At 32.2% G+C, this 18,812-nt stretch overlaps 1 protein-coding gene across 1 annotated transcript in view; it reads right to left on the bottom strand.

Moving 5' to 3' along the window:
- Positions 1–7,330, bottom strand: part of LOC129224112 (CCR4-NOT transcription complex subunit 7-like) — a 33,605-nt gene extending 26,275 nt beyond the window's left edge. The window contains exons 1-3 of the mRNA XM_054858521.1: positions 7,118–7,330; positions 3,042–3,317; positions 1,152–1,345 (exon numbers count right to left, since the gene is read on the bottom strand). Coding sequence (XP_054714496.1) covers positions 1,152–1,345; positions 3,042–3,275 — 428 coding nt within the window. The 5' untranslated portion in view covers positions 3,276–3,317; positions 7,118–7,330. The remainder of the gene's footprint in view (positions 1–1,151; positions 1,346–3,041; positions 3,318–7,117) is intronic.
- Positions 7,331–18,812: the final 11,482 nt, after the last annotated feature.

The following is an 18,812-nucleotide window of genomic DNA, read 5'->3' as shown; positions in this document are numbered from 1 at the left end:
TACTGTCATTCATGAGTCTTACTGTTGCTCTGAGGAGACAATATATACTTGAAGTAATTAATGTATAGCTCTATAAATTCAAGAGTTTGTATCGGTTGGAAAATAAATATATAATGTTATGTAGGATATAACAATTTTTACTTACTAGAAAAAAGATTTTTTAAACTGTTACCTAACATTGCATTGAGCAGAAATTTCTTTAAGTAGTCCTTGGATACCTTAAGCATCAAAGAGGGAGTAGAGAATATTCGGACGGGATTCTATTAAAATGCACAGCACATACCTGCTGCTTTTCTTGTGTGCGTGGTTTTTTTTTCACCGCCAATTGAAACAAATTTTCGATTTTTGTTAAATTATTGAAAACTTGGAAGCACATTAAACTTTAATGCAATTTCCTTCTTCTTTGCTGCACCACAATAAAAAAAACTCAAACTTTTTCTTGGTAGCATTACATTTTAAATATTCTCTAGTCTATTTTAAAGTTCTATCTCAAACTTTTAGGAATCAATAAAATGGCACCATAAACATTAGTTTTCCATGACAATGAAAGAAAAAATCCAGTCTTGGAAAGACCAGCAGCTTAGAAGAATACCACGAAATTCCAATAAAAGTCTTATAACCTCAACCCTCCCCCCTTTGTCAAAAGTAGAATTACCCCATAATCCCGAATATACACACCCATTCCTGTAATTTTTTCCATCCAATGTGGGTTTTGGTTTCCCCTCAGCAGGTTTTTCTTTTCTACCGAAGGAAATGAAGTTGACAATAATTTAGAACAAAAACAAATTGTCAAGTGCAAATAACCAGTTTAAAATATTTATTTGATTTACTTTGTCTACATGCTTTTTGATGCAATGCAATGGCGCAGATTTAATTCTTTTTATAAATATTTTTTGAGGGAAAAAACACGATTATGATCTGTAGATGATTGACTTAACGTTAGCAAGGAAACATTGGCGACAGTCATAAAATTCGACTTATCGAATGTTTTGACTCAACAAAAATTCGGTTTGTAGGAAAAAAATAACATTAATTCTCCATTCAGTGACACAAAAATCAATATTCACTTCGGTTCATGGAAGTTCGACTTACTGAAGTTTCACTATATGTATTAATGTAAACAAATACAAGGGAATAAAAGAAAAACTTACGTTAGGTTAAATTTAAAGTTAAACTGCCATGTAGTATAACCAGGTGGAGCTTTACCATTTTCATCTAAAAAAGTCAATCCTAGTTGAATAATCTTCAGCAAATCTACATTGCATCGTAAAAGTTGATACTGATAATCTGCGCTACTCCGAAATTCTCCGATGGGTCTAGCTACTACCCCCGGGAACTCGGTGTCCTGTAAATAAAAGCAAATAGAGAATTATAAACTCAATGCAACATAGAATGCAACTACGATCTATGTTCAAAACTGAATACACAGTCAAATTCAACATTATTTCACCCTTTTTTGCAACGCATAGCTGCCAACATACCAACTTTAAAAATCTTACAATGCACGCTGAGTGTGTATTTGTAAACTCTTTTTAACCAACACACAACAAACCGTTAAAACTAAAAACATTACATTTTCAAATCTTTACTTGTAAATAATCAGCACAGAAAAAAAAATCTGAATTTACAAAAGAGAAACATAGGATTACAACAAGCAGTTAGTTTCAAAAAGGCAGGCTTGTGCATTTAAAAATTTAAGAATGCAAGTGTGCACTTATATTGTCTGATATTTTTCTGTAAGATGCATCATTTAATATTAATCTTTAAAAATATTCTTTTGGCAGAAACTAATAACTTGCTGTATTATCTTACTTTTTCTTTCGTAAATTAATGCAGTCAGCTGCTTTTGCTGAAATTACTTGAACTGGAACTTAAGCTTTCTTATGTTGCTGACTTGGCAACATTCAAAAATTTTATTTCAATAACTTATACAAAACAAAAGTTTCTTTTTTATAAGTTCTTAATGATTAAATTAAGAACTAATATTAAATGTTTTTTTCAGTTTACAATATTTGGCAATTTTTTCCTTTTTTTGTCAAAAAGAAAATTATTACATCACTTTTTCAGACCCAGAAGGTGGGGTAGGTTGGTCCGCTCTTTGTAGGACACGTTGGACCGGACCAACCTACCCCACATAATTTTAAAACTTATTTTTTCTCTTAAACCTCAATAATTATAATAATATTTTAAGTGTTTGTATATTATACATTAATTGCATTTCATGTTACACATATTTCAAAATAATAATAATAATAACTTAGGGCAAAACAAGCTAAGATATATTTTATAATTATTTAACAAAAATTATTATACTAAATTAATTTTACCAAAAGGCAAAAGGTTTATTTCATAACTACACTTTTTTACTAATTAATTTTAAAATATACTTTTAAATTTTTGCAGACAATTGTTCTCTAAGAGTAAAATATGCGATACAAGTTATAATAAAAGTTTCTGTATTAAACAACATTTTTCTTTGCTAAACAAGCATTTTTCATAGAAACAAAATAAAACAAAGGATCGATTAAAGGAATAAAAAAGTATACTTTTACTTAAGATTATTTAATTTAATTTTTGTATTTGATTTTAGAACACAAAGATATGCTAACTTAAAGCTGTCAATTTTATTGTTATTTTACTTTGAAATATATGGTATTAGTATAGCAAGATTCTTTTCTTTTTGGAATTGTTTCATGCAATGCAATGAAGAAAAAAGAGCTTTTTCCCCCAATCAAATATTGATGCAACTTTGCATTTGTGTACTAATGGTGAATGCTTACTTATTCCTGTTCTTAATTAAAGATGACTTATCAATTCATTTCCAAAAAAAAAATCTATGGTGTTGAGAAGCGTTTAGTGAAACTAATTGTAGAAAATCGAACTGCTCATAAAATTTGTTGATGCAATAAAAAATGACGAGTAAAAAAGCGGACCAACGTGCCCCTCCTTTCCTTACACTTATTTGTAACACTACAGGACAACCAAAAGAATAAAAAGTGAGTAACATAAAAGCAAAAAAATAAATCAATAAAAAATAATACCATAGCAATGTAGTTGTACTTCTGAACAATTTGTCTTATTATCTTGAATTCATCTTCCATATTGTTGGCCCAAACATCTCGTATGCCACAGGCCTCATTGTTATTCATATGATTGACACTGTTGCTACCTGGTCCAGGTCCAGATGCGGCTGGCATTGTGTCCGAGCATCCACTGTTTAGTTGTTTAGAAAGAAATAATAATGCTGCTTCAATGCTGGGGAATTCCTTCTTCATTACATTGAAGTAAACATGCTTACATGATAATTCAGTTGTACTCTGCAAAAACAAATATAAATCAAATGTATTGTATTTTATAATTGATTTTCTACATCATCATTAACAAAGGTACCTTACTTGCCAATTGATAATTGAGTTTACTGTAGTTAATTGCATTGTAAGTAAAGCATATAAAAATTGTAATGTAATAAGACAATTGACAATAAATGTAACTATCAATAAAAATTGCAATCAAGAAAAAAAAAACCTTTAAAAAGCCAATTTTTTTTTTTCAAATACAAGAAGAAATGAAGAACAAAACACCTTTTCACAAAGGAATAAAAATTGCTCTTTTAATCATTTTAGTAGCAATTTTGAATTTTTACAATTCAGTGGCAGAAGTATATTTTGTGAACACAGATGTTCCTTTGTTTCCTACTGTTTTATAGCACATGGAATTTGTGAATGTAATGATAAAAGGTAGTAAGCTTTGGAAAGAGCAGTTTATTTTTAAATAGGAAAAATTAAAAATATTTAGTTTTTTTATGGTTAAATATCTTGATAGCTAAAAAAATTTGTATGTTCATTTTAAATTAACATCTTATTTGCACGATTAAGATTGCTTAAATCAAGAGGATTTTTAATCAATATTTAAAATATGCTGTTCCTTTTTTTAAGTCAATGTAAAAGGTTTTAACCCACATACCATGTATTATTGTGACATATGATGTAAAAAGATGCAAGTCATTATAAAGTGCACTGAGCCCCATTTTTACACAGATTATTGTCATGAGCAAACTTATTCTTTTTAATGTTTGGATCTTACATGATGCTAGCTTGAATTCCTTGCAAAAGTACAAAATCTTTAAGCAATAAATACCTTTTACTATCCATCTTGCACGGTAATAAGCACGAGGTGAACTAAACATACTACAAGGAGCAGCATCACCAAGAGCAACCAGTGATAGTTCCAAAAATTTTAAATAATCACGGCAAAGTTAGATTTCCTTATTTAGTAGTTGCCTAAATAACTGTACATTATCATTTTGATTATTCTATAACCACTGCTTTTCATTCTCTTATAAAACATATTTAGTTGATTCAGTTTTCTCGGTTTATGAAATGCCAAAAGTCTTTAAATCAAGCAAAAATAGCAATTTGTGGTCCTGATGATAGAAAGAATAGTTCAAACATACTAGTAGCCAGGATTTCTAGTATGTGATGCCTAGTTTAAAAAATAAGAAATTCTATTGAAACTCCTTCTGAATTAAAAAAAAAAAAAATTAATTATAACTTAAAATGAAACTTAACTATAAAAAAAAGGAAGAAACTAAATCAAAAATGAGAAGAATGTAATCTTTAGTTCTTGTACAAAATGCTAACATGCAATAACTTAAGAGCTACAATAAGTCAATCACAAAATGGCAGTGTTCTGCGTTATAAAATGGCGGTTAAAATTAAGAGGTTCAGAGTTTTGATAACACTAAAGTTAACCAGAACTGATTGCTTTTATTGTAAAAAGCATCATGTTTAATGCTTTATTATGCTTTAGAACAAATTAATGAAAAACAAAAACATTTTTCTGTTTGATATTTATTACATCATGCCCATTTTGTATGGGAGAAAAAGCACAAAAAAAAATGACTTTGGATGCTCATGAAAGGTCTGTTAATTTTAAAATATTTGGTTAAAATTTTCACCACTTTGAAAATGTCATTTGCCACAACTTTAGTTGGTATGCGTATTGATTTTCGATTTTCTTTTTTTTTTGGAACAGTCTAGTGAAGACAGGTTATTCACAGTACTTATAATGCTGCTCAGTTAGCTTTGTCCCAAGTATAGAATTAAACAGTGTCAGGGCAACCATAATCTATAAAAGTCTCCTTTTAAATCTTAATCTTGATTTCTTGGAAAAAGTTTAAAAACCACCTTTCAAAAATGTGGGTCAAGTTATTGGATTTAGAGCGGGGCAATACAATGTAAAAAACTGGTGTACATCTGACATCATTAAACCGATGTAGGATTTTTCTCTTAACCGATGCATCAATATATTGCATCGACTACAACCCCAATACCAATGTACAAATACTGGTCTCTTACTGTTTCTGTTTTAATTTCTGATTTTTTACAACAATGTTGAATTAGTAACATGCCAAACCCATCCGGCTTAATAACAATGGTGTGTAGAAATCGCTACAGGAAAATTTAAAAGCCAACACTGATAGAAGTATCATTAACAAATAAGAACCTTTACTTCTTTCAAAACATGCAGGAATTGCAAATTCTATTTTAGCTCTTGACTAAACTTGAACAAAGTTTAACATACATTCGGTCACAAAAAAAAGAAAAATAAAAGCAAAGTTTAAAGTTCTCAAGGATAAAGTAACAACAAATTACAGCCACACATTTTGGTGTTACAAGGAACTACTAACTACATGCAAGAGGACGTGAGCTTGTGCATTTTATTTTAAAATAACTTTGCTTTCAATAATCACATCTTTTGGCACTGAAAAATAGGTTCATTACAATAACAAACCACGTCTGGAATACTTAACACTATCTTACGCTTTTAACTCCTTTTTTTTTTCTGATAATCTCTTGATGGTGCTAGAATTTATTTTTAATTTTCTCACATAATGCAATATACATACTTTTAAATCTTATATATATATTTAGTAAAATTTAACCAAGTTTAGTAAATCTTTAAAAAAACTTTCTTGTATAACATCGTGATGCAGTGAAATATCAATCTGTATAAGATTGACTATGCATCACGATGTAGAAATTCCTATAACGACCAGCCCTAATTGGATAGACCTTTGAGGAATGTGATCTCCATAATAAATTAATAGACCAAAACTAATGAACATGTAAAAAAGGTAATAATGTAAGTCTACTGTAGAATGTTCAAGCGTATAGGCAGGTGGCGTTCAGCTGCAGAAATTTTCAGCCCCACCCCTTTTTAGCGCATGGGATTTAAAAAAAAAAAACATTGAAAACATCGGTTTTTGAATTTGGCTATGGTGAATTTTTGAATTTCGTCAATTTCTTAACAATATCTAATAGTCGAAACAGTAACATTTAATAAGTTAATACCTACCCATTGCCCTATCCCCAGAGCAAATTAATGTTTTTTTCACATACATTTCTGCTTAACAATACAAGCTACAAAGAGCATATAAACATGCTACTAACGATGAAAAGTTTGCATCAAATCTGCTGTAGTATTGAATAATTTTGTATTTTGCAGCATATATATATATTTTTTATATATACAGTTGGCTCTCTGTTTACAGTTCCGGTAAACAGAGAGCCAACTATATACATTTTATTAAACAATGTTAAATAATAATCAATGACCAGCAAAAAGTCACCCTACTGTCGCAAACCCGCAGAGAATGCTAATCATTACACTGAATCGGAAAAACAGTGACCACCCTTTAACTTCAGAACGATCGTTTATTTACAGCAATCTATTTCTACAAAACTCTTATGAATAGGTATAAACCACGAATCTTAGTAGAAATTCCCTTTAACAAACCAAATCTTAGTTGAAAAACATTGAAATAAGATATCAGTTACTTCTATTGAAAATGGGATTGCTAAACGAATTAACCACTGAACTTCCGATCGTTATTACATGCACTTTTAGAAACGTAAGGAAATACCCATCTTTCATTATTTTTTTAATTCCCCAATTTAAGCGATTTTCTACATGAAAATGATGTACGCATTCAATTTCTCGACTTGTTCATAAAAAAATGAAAAATTGTATGGTAAAAATAGCCGGCAAAAGTTTGACAGCACCGCTGCAGATTTGATTTTGAAAAATGGTAAAAAGTTCAACAGTTATAACTTACTTTAACGAAAATCAAAATTAAATCATAACTCTTTTCAAGATGGCTACAAACTTGAAGGAAAAGGACTTGAATTTAATTATAACCCTACCAAAACTTTGAGGCTGTAAAGTATTATTCAAATAATCTTATCTCAAAACGCATTACACACATTCCCCATGCTTACTACAAACATTTACGACATCATAATCACACCAACGATTACCAATGTCCACTCCACCAGTCCCACGCTTTACTTTACGTTGCCATTTCAAAAGAGAAATATCTACTCACGAGTCTTTTCTTTTTCTATGCTCTTTTTTCTTACGAGACGCGACTTTGATAACAGGTGGATTTAGGTGGTAATATCATTCAATTTATCCAGAATTTATTTGTATCTTCTCGTGTGTATGGGTAGTATCTTTGGGTATGTTCGGATAGAGTAATCGTTTGGACCGTCCCCAGTCCATGGTCTCATGACGTCATGGGTTGCGTTCGATGAGCTCAAACGGTAGTCACCGGTTAATCGATCACGTGACAGCTAATGATCACTTGCAGCAATTAACCAATCAAGAGCTTAAAATGTTAACTGGTAGATAAGGCTGCGTTCGGAAATGATCCACCGGTTACACCGCATGGTTAGACCTATAGTCCCTTGGGACTCTAGTTAGACCGGTGTGGTTATGACGTATTTTGAATTTCTCTAGGAAGCCTGGTAGAACAGCTGTGTTTCCGAACGTTCGTGGTTACACCGCAGTAGTTCTAGTTCAGCAGCAAAAGACGCTCCAATCCTATTCATATTCCTATTCAGAGTCACAACTGACTACAACTGTATTTTATATCGAGGACTGCATACTAAGTGCCTTGCCTCCATTACTTTATCTACCGATAGATGGCAGCACCATCACCGGATCGAACAGTTATTGAGAATTTAGAACTAGTCCAGGAGCTAATAGCTACCTAGTACTAGCACCCCCAGAGGTATCGTTTCACTTGGAGGACATTGTAACCACGAGCATATTTAGCGTCGCCCAGTCACCATTAATGACGACGGTGGGTCTTCGACCAGTGAGGATCGAACCCGAGTCCAATGCCCTACCGATCAGGTTACCACGGCCCCATCGCTCCAATCAAAGCATAACTTTCGTAATGGGGAAAGTCACGTGCTTTACGATCAAAACATGAAACACTACCGAATTGGCCAACACAGACTTTGTGACGTATAGGAACTCTAATTACTAGCCGGTCGCACCGGTGCCACCGCAAGCGGTCGAAACGGTTGAGTCTCTAATTGAAAACGCATTGCGACTCGAACGTTTCCGAACGCTAGCGGGGGGGGGGGGCGGGCACCGGTGCCTGTTTCCGAATGTAGCCTAAATACGAACAGATCCTCAGTTAATTATGTTGTTAACTGCAGCCGGCAGTGCGTTTTTGTTTACCGCGTTGAATGGTTGAAGTTTAAAAAGTGAGATTAAAGTTTCGAAGATTTTTGACCTTCGTTGTATTAAATTAGTGTTTCTTCGTGCAAGTAACCTAATGTGAGTGATAAGTTGGTATTAAAACTCTTGGAATAGATAATAGTATTCTTGAATGCTTGAAGAATTGTCCCTAGAGGAGCTAAAAGTTTCTCTACTGTGAACTTTATTGTTTGCTTAACACTTTCATTGCACTCTTCCAAAATAAGTAGGTTTTACTTTTAAAAGTTACCTATCTATCTTCCAATAACTTTTATATGTGTTCTCAAATGCTCTCATAATTAAATTGCTGGGGCGTTTTTACCAGTTCGCAAGACTGAATGGTTGTGTACGACAGGATTTATACGGTACTATTGCAATGCGGATTTTTAATTAAAACATTTTTTTTCTAGGTAGAGCGACCATGTCATTGGTAGAATTACGGTAACCGGGTCGCGTTGCCGTATTTTTTCAAACACAGCCAAATTTGGCACCTACGACCCAATGTAAACAAAGTACTACTTTGCAAACGAAGGAAACCTTCCAATGAGAGACACTCAAAGAAAAAGGGCAGAGCTTCGGATCGCTCAAACTATCGCATTGGTAACTAGAACTGTTTATTAATCTAGCAAAAATATGCAGTATAGCAAAATTTTCAGAAACTTATCATAAAGCCTAATTTTGTATAGAACTTTATTAGTTTTCTTATTTTAAAATTAACTTTGCAGAATAGACAAGTGAGAGGTAACTTTTTTCAAGATGTTAACATAATCTATGTGGGAAGATCAAGCGCATAAAACGAAAAGGTTCATGACATAAATAATGTTACACTTTTTATGTTTGATTTCCTTAGGAACATAAAGATGAAACATACATTTCTAGCAAATTTAACAATTTTAAAAGTTGGATAGAAAATGACATTAGGCTGAAATAGTTCGTCAATAAATAGAAAGAGCCCTTAAGGAAATTAATGTTCAACTAAAACTTAAAACGATCAACTAAATAAGTTAAATCACATCAAAAGATCCATCCAGAGAATGTTACAACTAAAATTTTAATTTGAACTTACTGAATAAGTTATCACGATAAGTAATGAATTTTAAATTGAAGATAGAACAATAAAACACGAAGGATATTACTTACTGCAAACAAATTCCAAAAAAGTATCCAAAGATATGAATAACTCGTTTTTAAATCTATAACTTAAAATAGTTAAAAATGACAAACATTCCATGATGTAAAATTTTATAAAATGTTTCTAAGATCTAAAAATTGAAGAAACACAATTTATGTTGCCAGTTTTCAGAAAAAAATCACCTTTGGGGAAATTAAAAATCTTGTTCTATGGAATTAAAATAAAAATATTTAGTAGACAAGTGAATTACAATTTAGTGTTGTGAACTCTGAAATGGTTGATTGGCCAAACGAATAGCAAATAAGCTTTGGTGTAGGGATGCCGAAATTGCTCCGTCGCCAAGGTAAGGTAGCGGGTTGCCAGAATGAAATATTTATCGCCGCGATCCGGTTACCGTAATTCTACCATGTCATTTAAACTGCTTTGCATATTGGAGTTAAATTCTTTTTCTACAGAGGGACAGAATTTTTCCTTTTTTGTTCTTATGATGTGTTTTTTAATTGTGGTCTTAATATTGGAAGGAATAGGAAATGGGAGAGAGCGAGGTTTTGTTTCCACGTTTTAGTTTAAAAATTTGGATCACAAATAGATTGGACTTCGCTTTACTCGTTTATCGGCTGGGTTTGGGTAATTTGATCACTTGCTGAGATAGGCGATATAGCGTTAGTGGATTATAATTTGACATTTTGAAGCAACTGTTAATGTAATTTTGTGCTTTTTTTTCTTTGAAGAAACGTGTGGAATTGCAAAGGAGCTTTTACTAAGGGAAGCATGGACATTACCATGCGGGTACAACTAGTGTTAAGTATTCCGCATTTTATGAAGTTTCTTTTCAAAAACTCTGCTGAATGCATCTTTCTGCAAACAAATAAAATCATTTCTGAGACGCATATTTTTCGTTTTTTTAAATATATTAGTTTAAAAATTCGGATTGCAAATTGATTGGACTTAGCTTTACTCGTTAATCAGCTGGTCTAGGGTAACTTGGTGGTCACTTGGCAAGATAGGTGATATGGCGTTGGTGGATTATTTGACATTTTAAAACAACTGTTAATGTGATTTTATTATAACTTGGATAAAACATGGACCTTGAAAAACATCTAAATGCTGATGTATCACCAATGTTTTTCGAAAAAAAGGGAGTAAAAAGCCAAGCCCTTTCGTAGACCTACATTTAGTGCGGATCTCCTTTAAAAATAGCCCTTGTCACAAATAGAGTTTCCAATCCCGCGCTGAATTTAGTCCCACAGGATTTCAGGACTGTAAAGAGCCAATCCCACGGGATTCGCTCCTTTATTCTTCTAAAAATTAAATTTTTGTGTCAAATAGAAAAAGTTATTCTGTTTCGAAAGGATGACTTTTATTACTTGAATTAATAGTCTTCTTAAACAGACCTAGATAAAATTTAAAACTGTCTGCAAACTCAAGTCAGTTCTTGAAAATGTTCTGCAAAAAAAAACGCGTAACTCCACTTGAGTCTTATATTGTGGCCTACAAAAAAGTCAAGTTGAAAGTGAGTAGAGTGCTACTATGTAATCAAAACGCTTTTTCAATTATTACTCCTTTTATGATGTTATTAATTGGGGATTCTCAAAATTGGAGATCAGCATTTGTTTCAGTAATAAGTGTTTGGTGACTTTGTTAATTTGACCTTTCACTTTAAAGAGGAATTCAAAAACATGAGCAACTTCATTTACTGCACTGTCATGCAAGTAAATAATCAGACAAATTTGCAGATTACTGCAGACACATGTTTCGGCGTTTCAGAGAACACTTTTTTCAATGCAAAAGAAATTAGCTTGTGGTTGAAAAAACATCCGACAAAGAGCCTGCTTTTGTTCGATGTCTTTTCATCCGTAAGCTTACTACGTTTTGCATTGAAAAAGGCGTTCCCTGAAACGCCGAAACATATGTCTAGTAATCTGCGAATTTGTGCTTTTTAGATGTTGTTACTTTACTATGTCAGTCTGTCTGTGAAGTACAGAAATGACAAAGCTATTGCTTTAAATAATCCTTCACAGTTTATTATTTTTAGACTTTTTTGGTTCTCTTTAATCAAGTTTATTTTTTACCAGGATATGAGGTAAGCCAACCTGAATACAGGGATTTTGTCTGAAAACCAGTCAGACCGGGACGAATCTTGGCACAATTTCAGACTATTTTTGGTGACCTACTTTAAGAAATGTTTTGAAATTGATGTCCAAAAAACACCTAAGTAAATGCCTTTTTAAGGACATATATTTTCCATTATCACACCAACCGAACAACTAAAACTTATTTTAAATTTCTCGCAGGGGACAAGAGTTAAGGAGAGAAATATTTTGAAGACCCTTCTTTTCAGATTGACTAGAAAAAAAAAAAGGCAAGAGAGAGTGAAAGAAAGAGGGAAACTTAATTTGCTAAGCAATAATCTGTATTCGCAAAAAATTTTAATTTAAAGATTTCTTTTTGAAAGAATTGATATTTTTTCCCCTTTTGCTTTTCTTTTTGTTAAAATACAGTCGGACCTCCATATATCGAAGTAGCAAATTGGCGGGAAAAAATTCGATATATAGAAATTTCGATATATAGAAACGATCTGTTTTTATCATAAAAATCTCCTAAAATATTAAAATTAAAGCTAATTTTCGTGTATGAAACCCAATTTTTAATTTTTACGAGCATCGGATTAAAAAGTTAAGCATTAAAAAATTAACAGAAATTACACTTTTGGGCCTTCACACATCTTCATTTTTCGGCAATTCAACTTGATCCGCAACATTAGGGTATTTTCGTTTTGACAATGTAATCGAGAGAAAAGTAAAAAACCAATCTACTTAAACTGAATGATTTTTACTGAAGCTAAAAAGACTGAATATGTTAATCAACAGACAAAAGCGATAACTTGAAACTGATTTTACAGTGTTACTGGTTAGAACTAAGATTTGAAATGAACTTGACGGAATTTAAGAACTCCAGAACGGAACAACAACCTATCCACACACCCCTCAACTCCGGATTCCTTATGAGTTTCATAGCAACCTTTAGTGAACATAATTTTCTCCCTTAACCTTCATTTTGCATGAGACAAACAGTCTAAAGTGGAAAAAAAAAAATCTACGAATGTCTCGAGAGAAATTTCGATATATAGAGATTTTTTCGATATATAGAAACAATTTTTCTATGTAATGAATATGGAAACGTGCTGGAATTTCGATATATAGAAAATTTCGATATATGGAGGTCCGACTGTAACTTTGTTTTCCCAAGATACGTTATTTTCTTGAGTAAGGGATATGGATTCCCTGCCCCCTTCTGAACAGCTTTGCCTGGTGCCCTCTAACGCAGGATTTACAAACTTACGATGTGCATGACACATTGAAGAATAAGAATTTTCTCACTTCATCGTAGTCTAGAAATATTCTTACCATGGGCACTTTGCGGCACCACTTGCTGCAGCACCCAGTTCGAAAAACCCTGATCTAACTTATTATAATTATTATAACTACTTTAATTTTTTATTTATTTTATTGGTGCTAAAATTTGGGCAATTATTTGTGAGTCAACTACCTTTATTTAAATTTTTATCATATTCATATTTGGGGGAGAGTGGAAGCTTAGCCCCCCCCCCCTATATAAGCCCTTGCTATGTTCATCCCTGCACTCCTGACAACATTATACAAAATTTCATGATGATCGATTGAGTGTTGAGTAGCTAAGGCGTATAAGGTAATAAACAAGCAAAGTCTTTTTTTTTTTTTTCATTTCCATTGGTTATGTAATTCAATAGTATTTTTAAATTTATTTATTTACTTTTTTAATTTTTTTTTAATAGAAAAGGGGAAGATGTTACTTATTTTGAATGTTGAAAAATGTTTGGGAAATCAACCCATCTGGATATGTGAGTTGGTATTGTAGCAAGTTTTTGTCAAACTCAGATATGCACCTCATGGTTTCCAGATGTGGCTAAAATTATACAATCTGGCCAACTTTAGTTTATATGTACTTTTCATTATATCGTCGCCTCAGAGCAACAGTAGGATATCTTAGTGTTATTATTGGGATTAGATGTCTTACTGTTACTCTGAGGCAACAATATATTAAAAAAGGATAATCCAATTTAGACCTGACTAATAACAGTTTAATTTGTTAGTATCAAATATTGCTTTAATACATTTAAATTTCAAAAATTCTATTTAAATAAAAAAAATGATTTAAATATAAAAAAATCTGACTAAAATTTTAAAAAATCCAATTTATTTAATCAAGATTTTTTATCAATCCTGGTCTTAGTGAAGGATTTGAGATGGTTGTGGGTTTTTCTTACATTGGAAAATTAAAAGAAGAATGTTTGATGTACAATATTTGAAGAAGAAATTCCATTTCTTTGTCCTAATGATTTTCTAAATGCAACTGCACCTTGACAAAGTCACCAGTCAATATATCAAACTCCCTGCATTCCTTGAGAAAATGGAACATGATACAGGTATTAAGTACATACTTGTTTAACATATTCCTACTAAGTCGGTTGATTTTTCTGCTCTGGACTATTTTGTCTTTAGATTGGTCTGCTGAAAAGAGCTCTTTTCAAACACAATTAGCATTGATGGACTTTGGAAAGTTTTGGATCAGAAATGGCAAGCCATACCTCAAGAAATGTTACAAAAACCCTTCCATCATGGAAAGCATGATGTAGATATACAAGGTGTGTTCGAAAAGTTCGGTGAATTGTGCCACAAAAAGAAGGAAACGAGAAACAAACAAAATAGCTTTTCAGGCCTTTTAAGTATTAGCTATTAGCTGTAATACACATTTGACATCGGGTGTAGGGGAAGCTGCTGTACCTACGAACGGTTGTACCTAAGGACGTTGATCGGGAAATTCTGGGTATTGTCGAGAGAGTTGAGATGGGGGTTCAATGTGTGTGTCTCAGCTCCAGGCCCGGCTCTTGGGGTAGGCAACCTAGGTGGCCGCCTAGGGCTGCAGATTTTAGGGGCGGCAAATTTCAAAATTGTTTCTTTTTTTTTTAATTTTTTAATATGAATATTTGTTTCAGCATGTTAAGATTCACTGCTTCAATGCTAAATAATAATAATATTAATGATTTTGAGTGTATACCAGTGCTTAGATATGCAAAGCATAGTTAGGAATTAAACTAGAAATTCAATTTACTTTTAGAGGCGGAAAATTGCGTGATTTAAAAATCATTTGTAAATATTAATATCTGTTTCAGAGCCATAAGATTCACTACTTTAACGTTAATAAAAATATAATTTTAAGTGTGTACCAGTGCTTGGGTATGCAAAACCCAGTTTGGACTGTAACTAGAATCTCCCTTTAATTCTAAACATTCAACTATTATTTTTATTTTATTAAAATAGCATTATTTTACATTAGTATTATTATTATTATTCAATGGGATGGAGGGGCACTTGTCAATATATTGCCTAGGGCAGCAGAACCACCAGAGCCGGCTCAGCTCTCTCCAGTACCTTAGGAGTTTTCAGCTCCATCAAAGGAACAAGTAAGATTTTATTACATTTTTTTAATTTTAGTAGGATCTAAGTTAAAAAAAACATGTTACTTTTTTTTTTGCACGTTGAGGATTGTATTATTGTATTTGATGTAGGTATCGTGTTTCCCTATGTTTTGAAGGTTTTGTTTCTGATTTTTAATGTTGTAAAACTGGTTCTGTCGATGTGACTGCCTTGCAAAACCAAAATGGCGTACCTTTGTACCCAAGGATACATAACCATGTTTACCAACGGACGGCAATTCTTAGTGTCCTTTGGGCACACCTCAGTCTTCTTACAGTGTGAAGTACCTCAAGATGGTGCCTTGTCATCAACCTCCGAAATTTGCTTTCAATTGATGATTAAATTGAAATAAAGCTTGAAGATATAGCATTGAAGTAACCCCCACCTGTTGTAGGATCTACAGGCCATCAATCCCAGCTGTTTTCATTTCAAATCGACTTTTTTTTGGTTTTTATTGGGTTAATCTAAACTGAGTTTTTTGTAATGGGTTGGTTTTGTTAAATGTTTCATTTCAATTTTCATAAAAATTGAAGTCATATAGGTACATAGAGAGCCATACTAATCATGTATCTAGTTTTTTTTTCTTTGAGCGTATTAGGCTTGCTTAAGAGTAATTTTTTTTTTTTTTTGAAGAGTTTACTGATGTTAAAAATTAAGGATATTTAAAAAAGGGAAGAAAGCCTTTTGGTAAAAACCAGGGTTCATTGATTTAAATCAGCTTGATTTAAATCGTGATTAAAATCATGATTTAAATTAAGTGATAAAAAAAAAATCATTGATTTACGTCAATTGATTTGAATTAAGTAATTTTTTAACAAAATCACTAATTAAAATCAGTTGATTTTAATTTTATAAATTAATTTTGCATTTTTAGAATGTATTGCTCTAAATTTAACTACACTGCATTATACTATATCTTAACTTCAGTAGGTAAAACTACATAGATCCCTTTCTGTGCTTGTAACATATTTCCATTCTATTGCTTTTACTCCAAAATTACTGTTTAGAACAAAATGAATATATGGAGTTTTTCTTATACACCATGACTAATATAGTTCATAAAAATAATGAAAAGTAATTGTTCAACATATTATTTTACACTAAAAACATACATGATAATGGAAATCTTATCTTTAAGCAAAGCATAAAACAAAATCACATCTTATCGAAGCATTATAACATATTTATAAATCTTAAAATATTGAATAGTTAGAGAACTTATCTTAATTTTAAAAGTAAGTTGGATGGATTCATCTATTGTATGAAATATATTATGTTTATAAATGTAAAGTAATTAATAGCTACTAATTTTTGAACATTTTTAAAAAATCAAAAAAATATGATTTAAATTAAAAAAATCATGAACCCTGGTGAAAATTAACCAAAAATCGGTTAATTTTGAAAGTTTGATTTCTGTTGGATTTTTTGTTTAACATTATTTTCAATGGATGTTTCAAGTCTTTCAATATAAAATGACTTATGAAAATGTATTGAGTATAATTGAGTTCCTCAGACCTATTTATTTATTATTTTTTTATATGTCCATGGGTACAAAGGCCACTGTCCGTAAGATTAACGTGGTGTTGTACCCACGGACAAAAAAGATGATTTTAAACCTTCAGTAACATTTCATTCATCGTCGTTTTTCCTAACTTGAAGCAAAACTTGATGTTTATGCGTTGCTCCTTGTCTTACTGACACTAACTGTGTTAAACTGCTCATAGCATGCGCTTCCTCTTATCTGTCGTAAAATGACCGTTAGATGGCTCTAGATGATTTCTTCCACTGCGTCTGTGTGAGTGCAAGATCCTAACCGGCGTGGTTTTTTTTAATTATGAGACCAATCACTGAACTTTTCGAACGCACCTTGTATATGTAGTCCAAAAGCAAGGTTATTAGATCAAACGTTTAGAAAATAAATTACTTTGCCTTTTAAACATTAAACAAATGGCTCCGAAATTGCTTTAAAAATGTGTAAACACCCTCTGCATTCACATGCCAGGGCTGGACTGGACAATTGGGGAGACAGGCAATCGCCCGACGGGCCATTGGGTCACGTGGCCAGTTGCAATTTGTGGTTAAACTCCTTTTTTTTACTTGCAACTAGAGATGCGACATTGATGGGAAAACATCGATGTTAGAAATTAAAACATCGATGGTATTGATACATCGATCAAAAAACATCAATGTTTTAAAACATCGATCTTTCTATCAATGTGTAACATACATTTTTGAATATACAACACTAATTTAAGCAATTCAAAAGAATACGTACCAGACGAATATATTGAAAATATTGAGCCTCAAATCAGGAATATAATTTAATAACAATAATTTCGCAACATCTTGTATTATAGTAGGACAAAAATTAATAATAAGACAAGCACCGATTAATACAAACTAGTTATAGTAATAAGGAAATATTTTCAAACTGAATGAAACCAAATGTAAATTTACATCAAAAAGAATCTAAGAAAAAATGTATCATAGCACTTACTGTCAGTTGAATGATGAGAAAAAGTTATGCTAATTATTTTTAAAATACAAAATTAATTCTAACAATTATTTTTAAGAGCAAGAAATATGTGTCGTACTGCTAGTTAATAATTAAACACAAATTGTAAGTAATTGAGGGCTGACTTATTGGGGGAAACCGAACAGTAACCCCAAATATTGGTGTTGACAGTTTGGAGAAAAAGAAGTTTGTTTACTTTGTCTCCCCCCCCCCCCCTGAAGCGCATTTCTCTTTTCGCAGACTATCCCACCAGTCGGAGAAACATCTCTCTTTCCGATGGAACAGAAGTTGCCATTACTATCAAATACTTTAAAGCAACTTCTACTAGCTCTGAATTTTTAAAGTTATAATTTTCACCGAAGTAACATATAGGATTTTCCTTTAGTTTAAGAACTGGAGCCTTGAAATAGACTAAATTCTGGCACCAGACTACCAGTGTCAGGTTCTTGCAATAGCTTTGACCTCTTCCTCATTCTCTAGTTAATCTTCTACTATATTGTAGTGATCTTCCCAAAAATCATCCTCTACACAGAAAAATTGATCTTATAAAATGGTGCAAAAAATTATCATTATTATTATTTTTTTTTTGTCAACTTCATATGTAAACTTAATTACCTAGTGAGAAAATTGGAGCAAATTTCATGAAAATTTTCCATTAAAATGCAATAACATCAACATCAATGTTTTAACAAAAACATCGATGTTTCCAAAACATCAACATCGATGTTGCACCCATACTTGCAGCACTTTTAATGAATACAAGTTTGAAGGATCATCAAATTTGGTAGCGCCTGCGCTAGGCCAATGTTTAATAGAGGATTTGGAGGCAATCAGGCACTGGATGTAGGCTTAATTAAGGCTCCTATATAATACAAGCCGATGCATCAACTTAAGATCAGCCATTTTGGATCAAAGGGCATGTTTAAGTGGTTGTCTTTTATGGCAAGTTATCCCGTTTGTTGATTTTTCACTGCGATCAATTATTATCGGCACGTGAATTGTTTATTAATAAAATATTTTTGGCCAGTTCGACAAAACCCGAAACTTCGCTGTGGTAACCCTATCATTTCAAAAATAAAAAATCCGATCCAAATTGGCT

The sequence above is a fragment of the Uloborus diversus genome, chromosome 6 (assembly GCF_026930045.1).
Source record: "Uloborus diversus isolate 005 chromosome 6, Udiv.v.3.1, whole genome shotgun sequence".
Taxonomy (NCBI): Eukaryota; Metazoa; Arthropoda; class Arachnida; order Araneae; family Uloboridae; genus Uloborus; species Uloborus diversus.
Note: the sequence above shows the minus strand (reverse complement) of the source record. Positions and strands in the feature narration are given on the sequence as shown.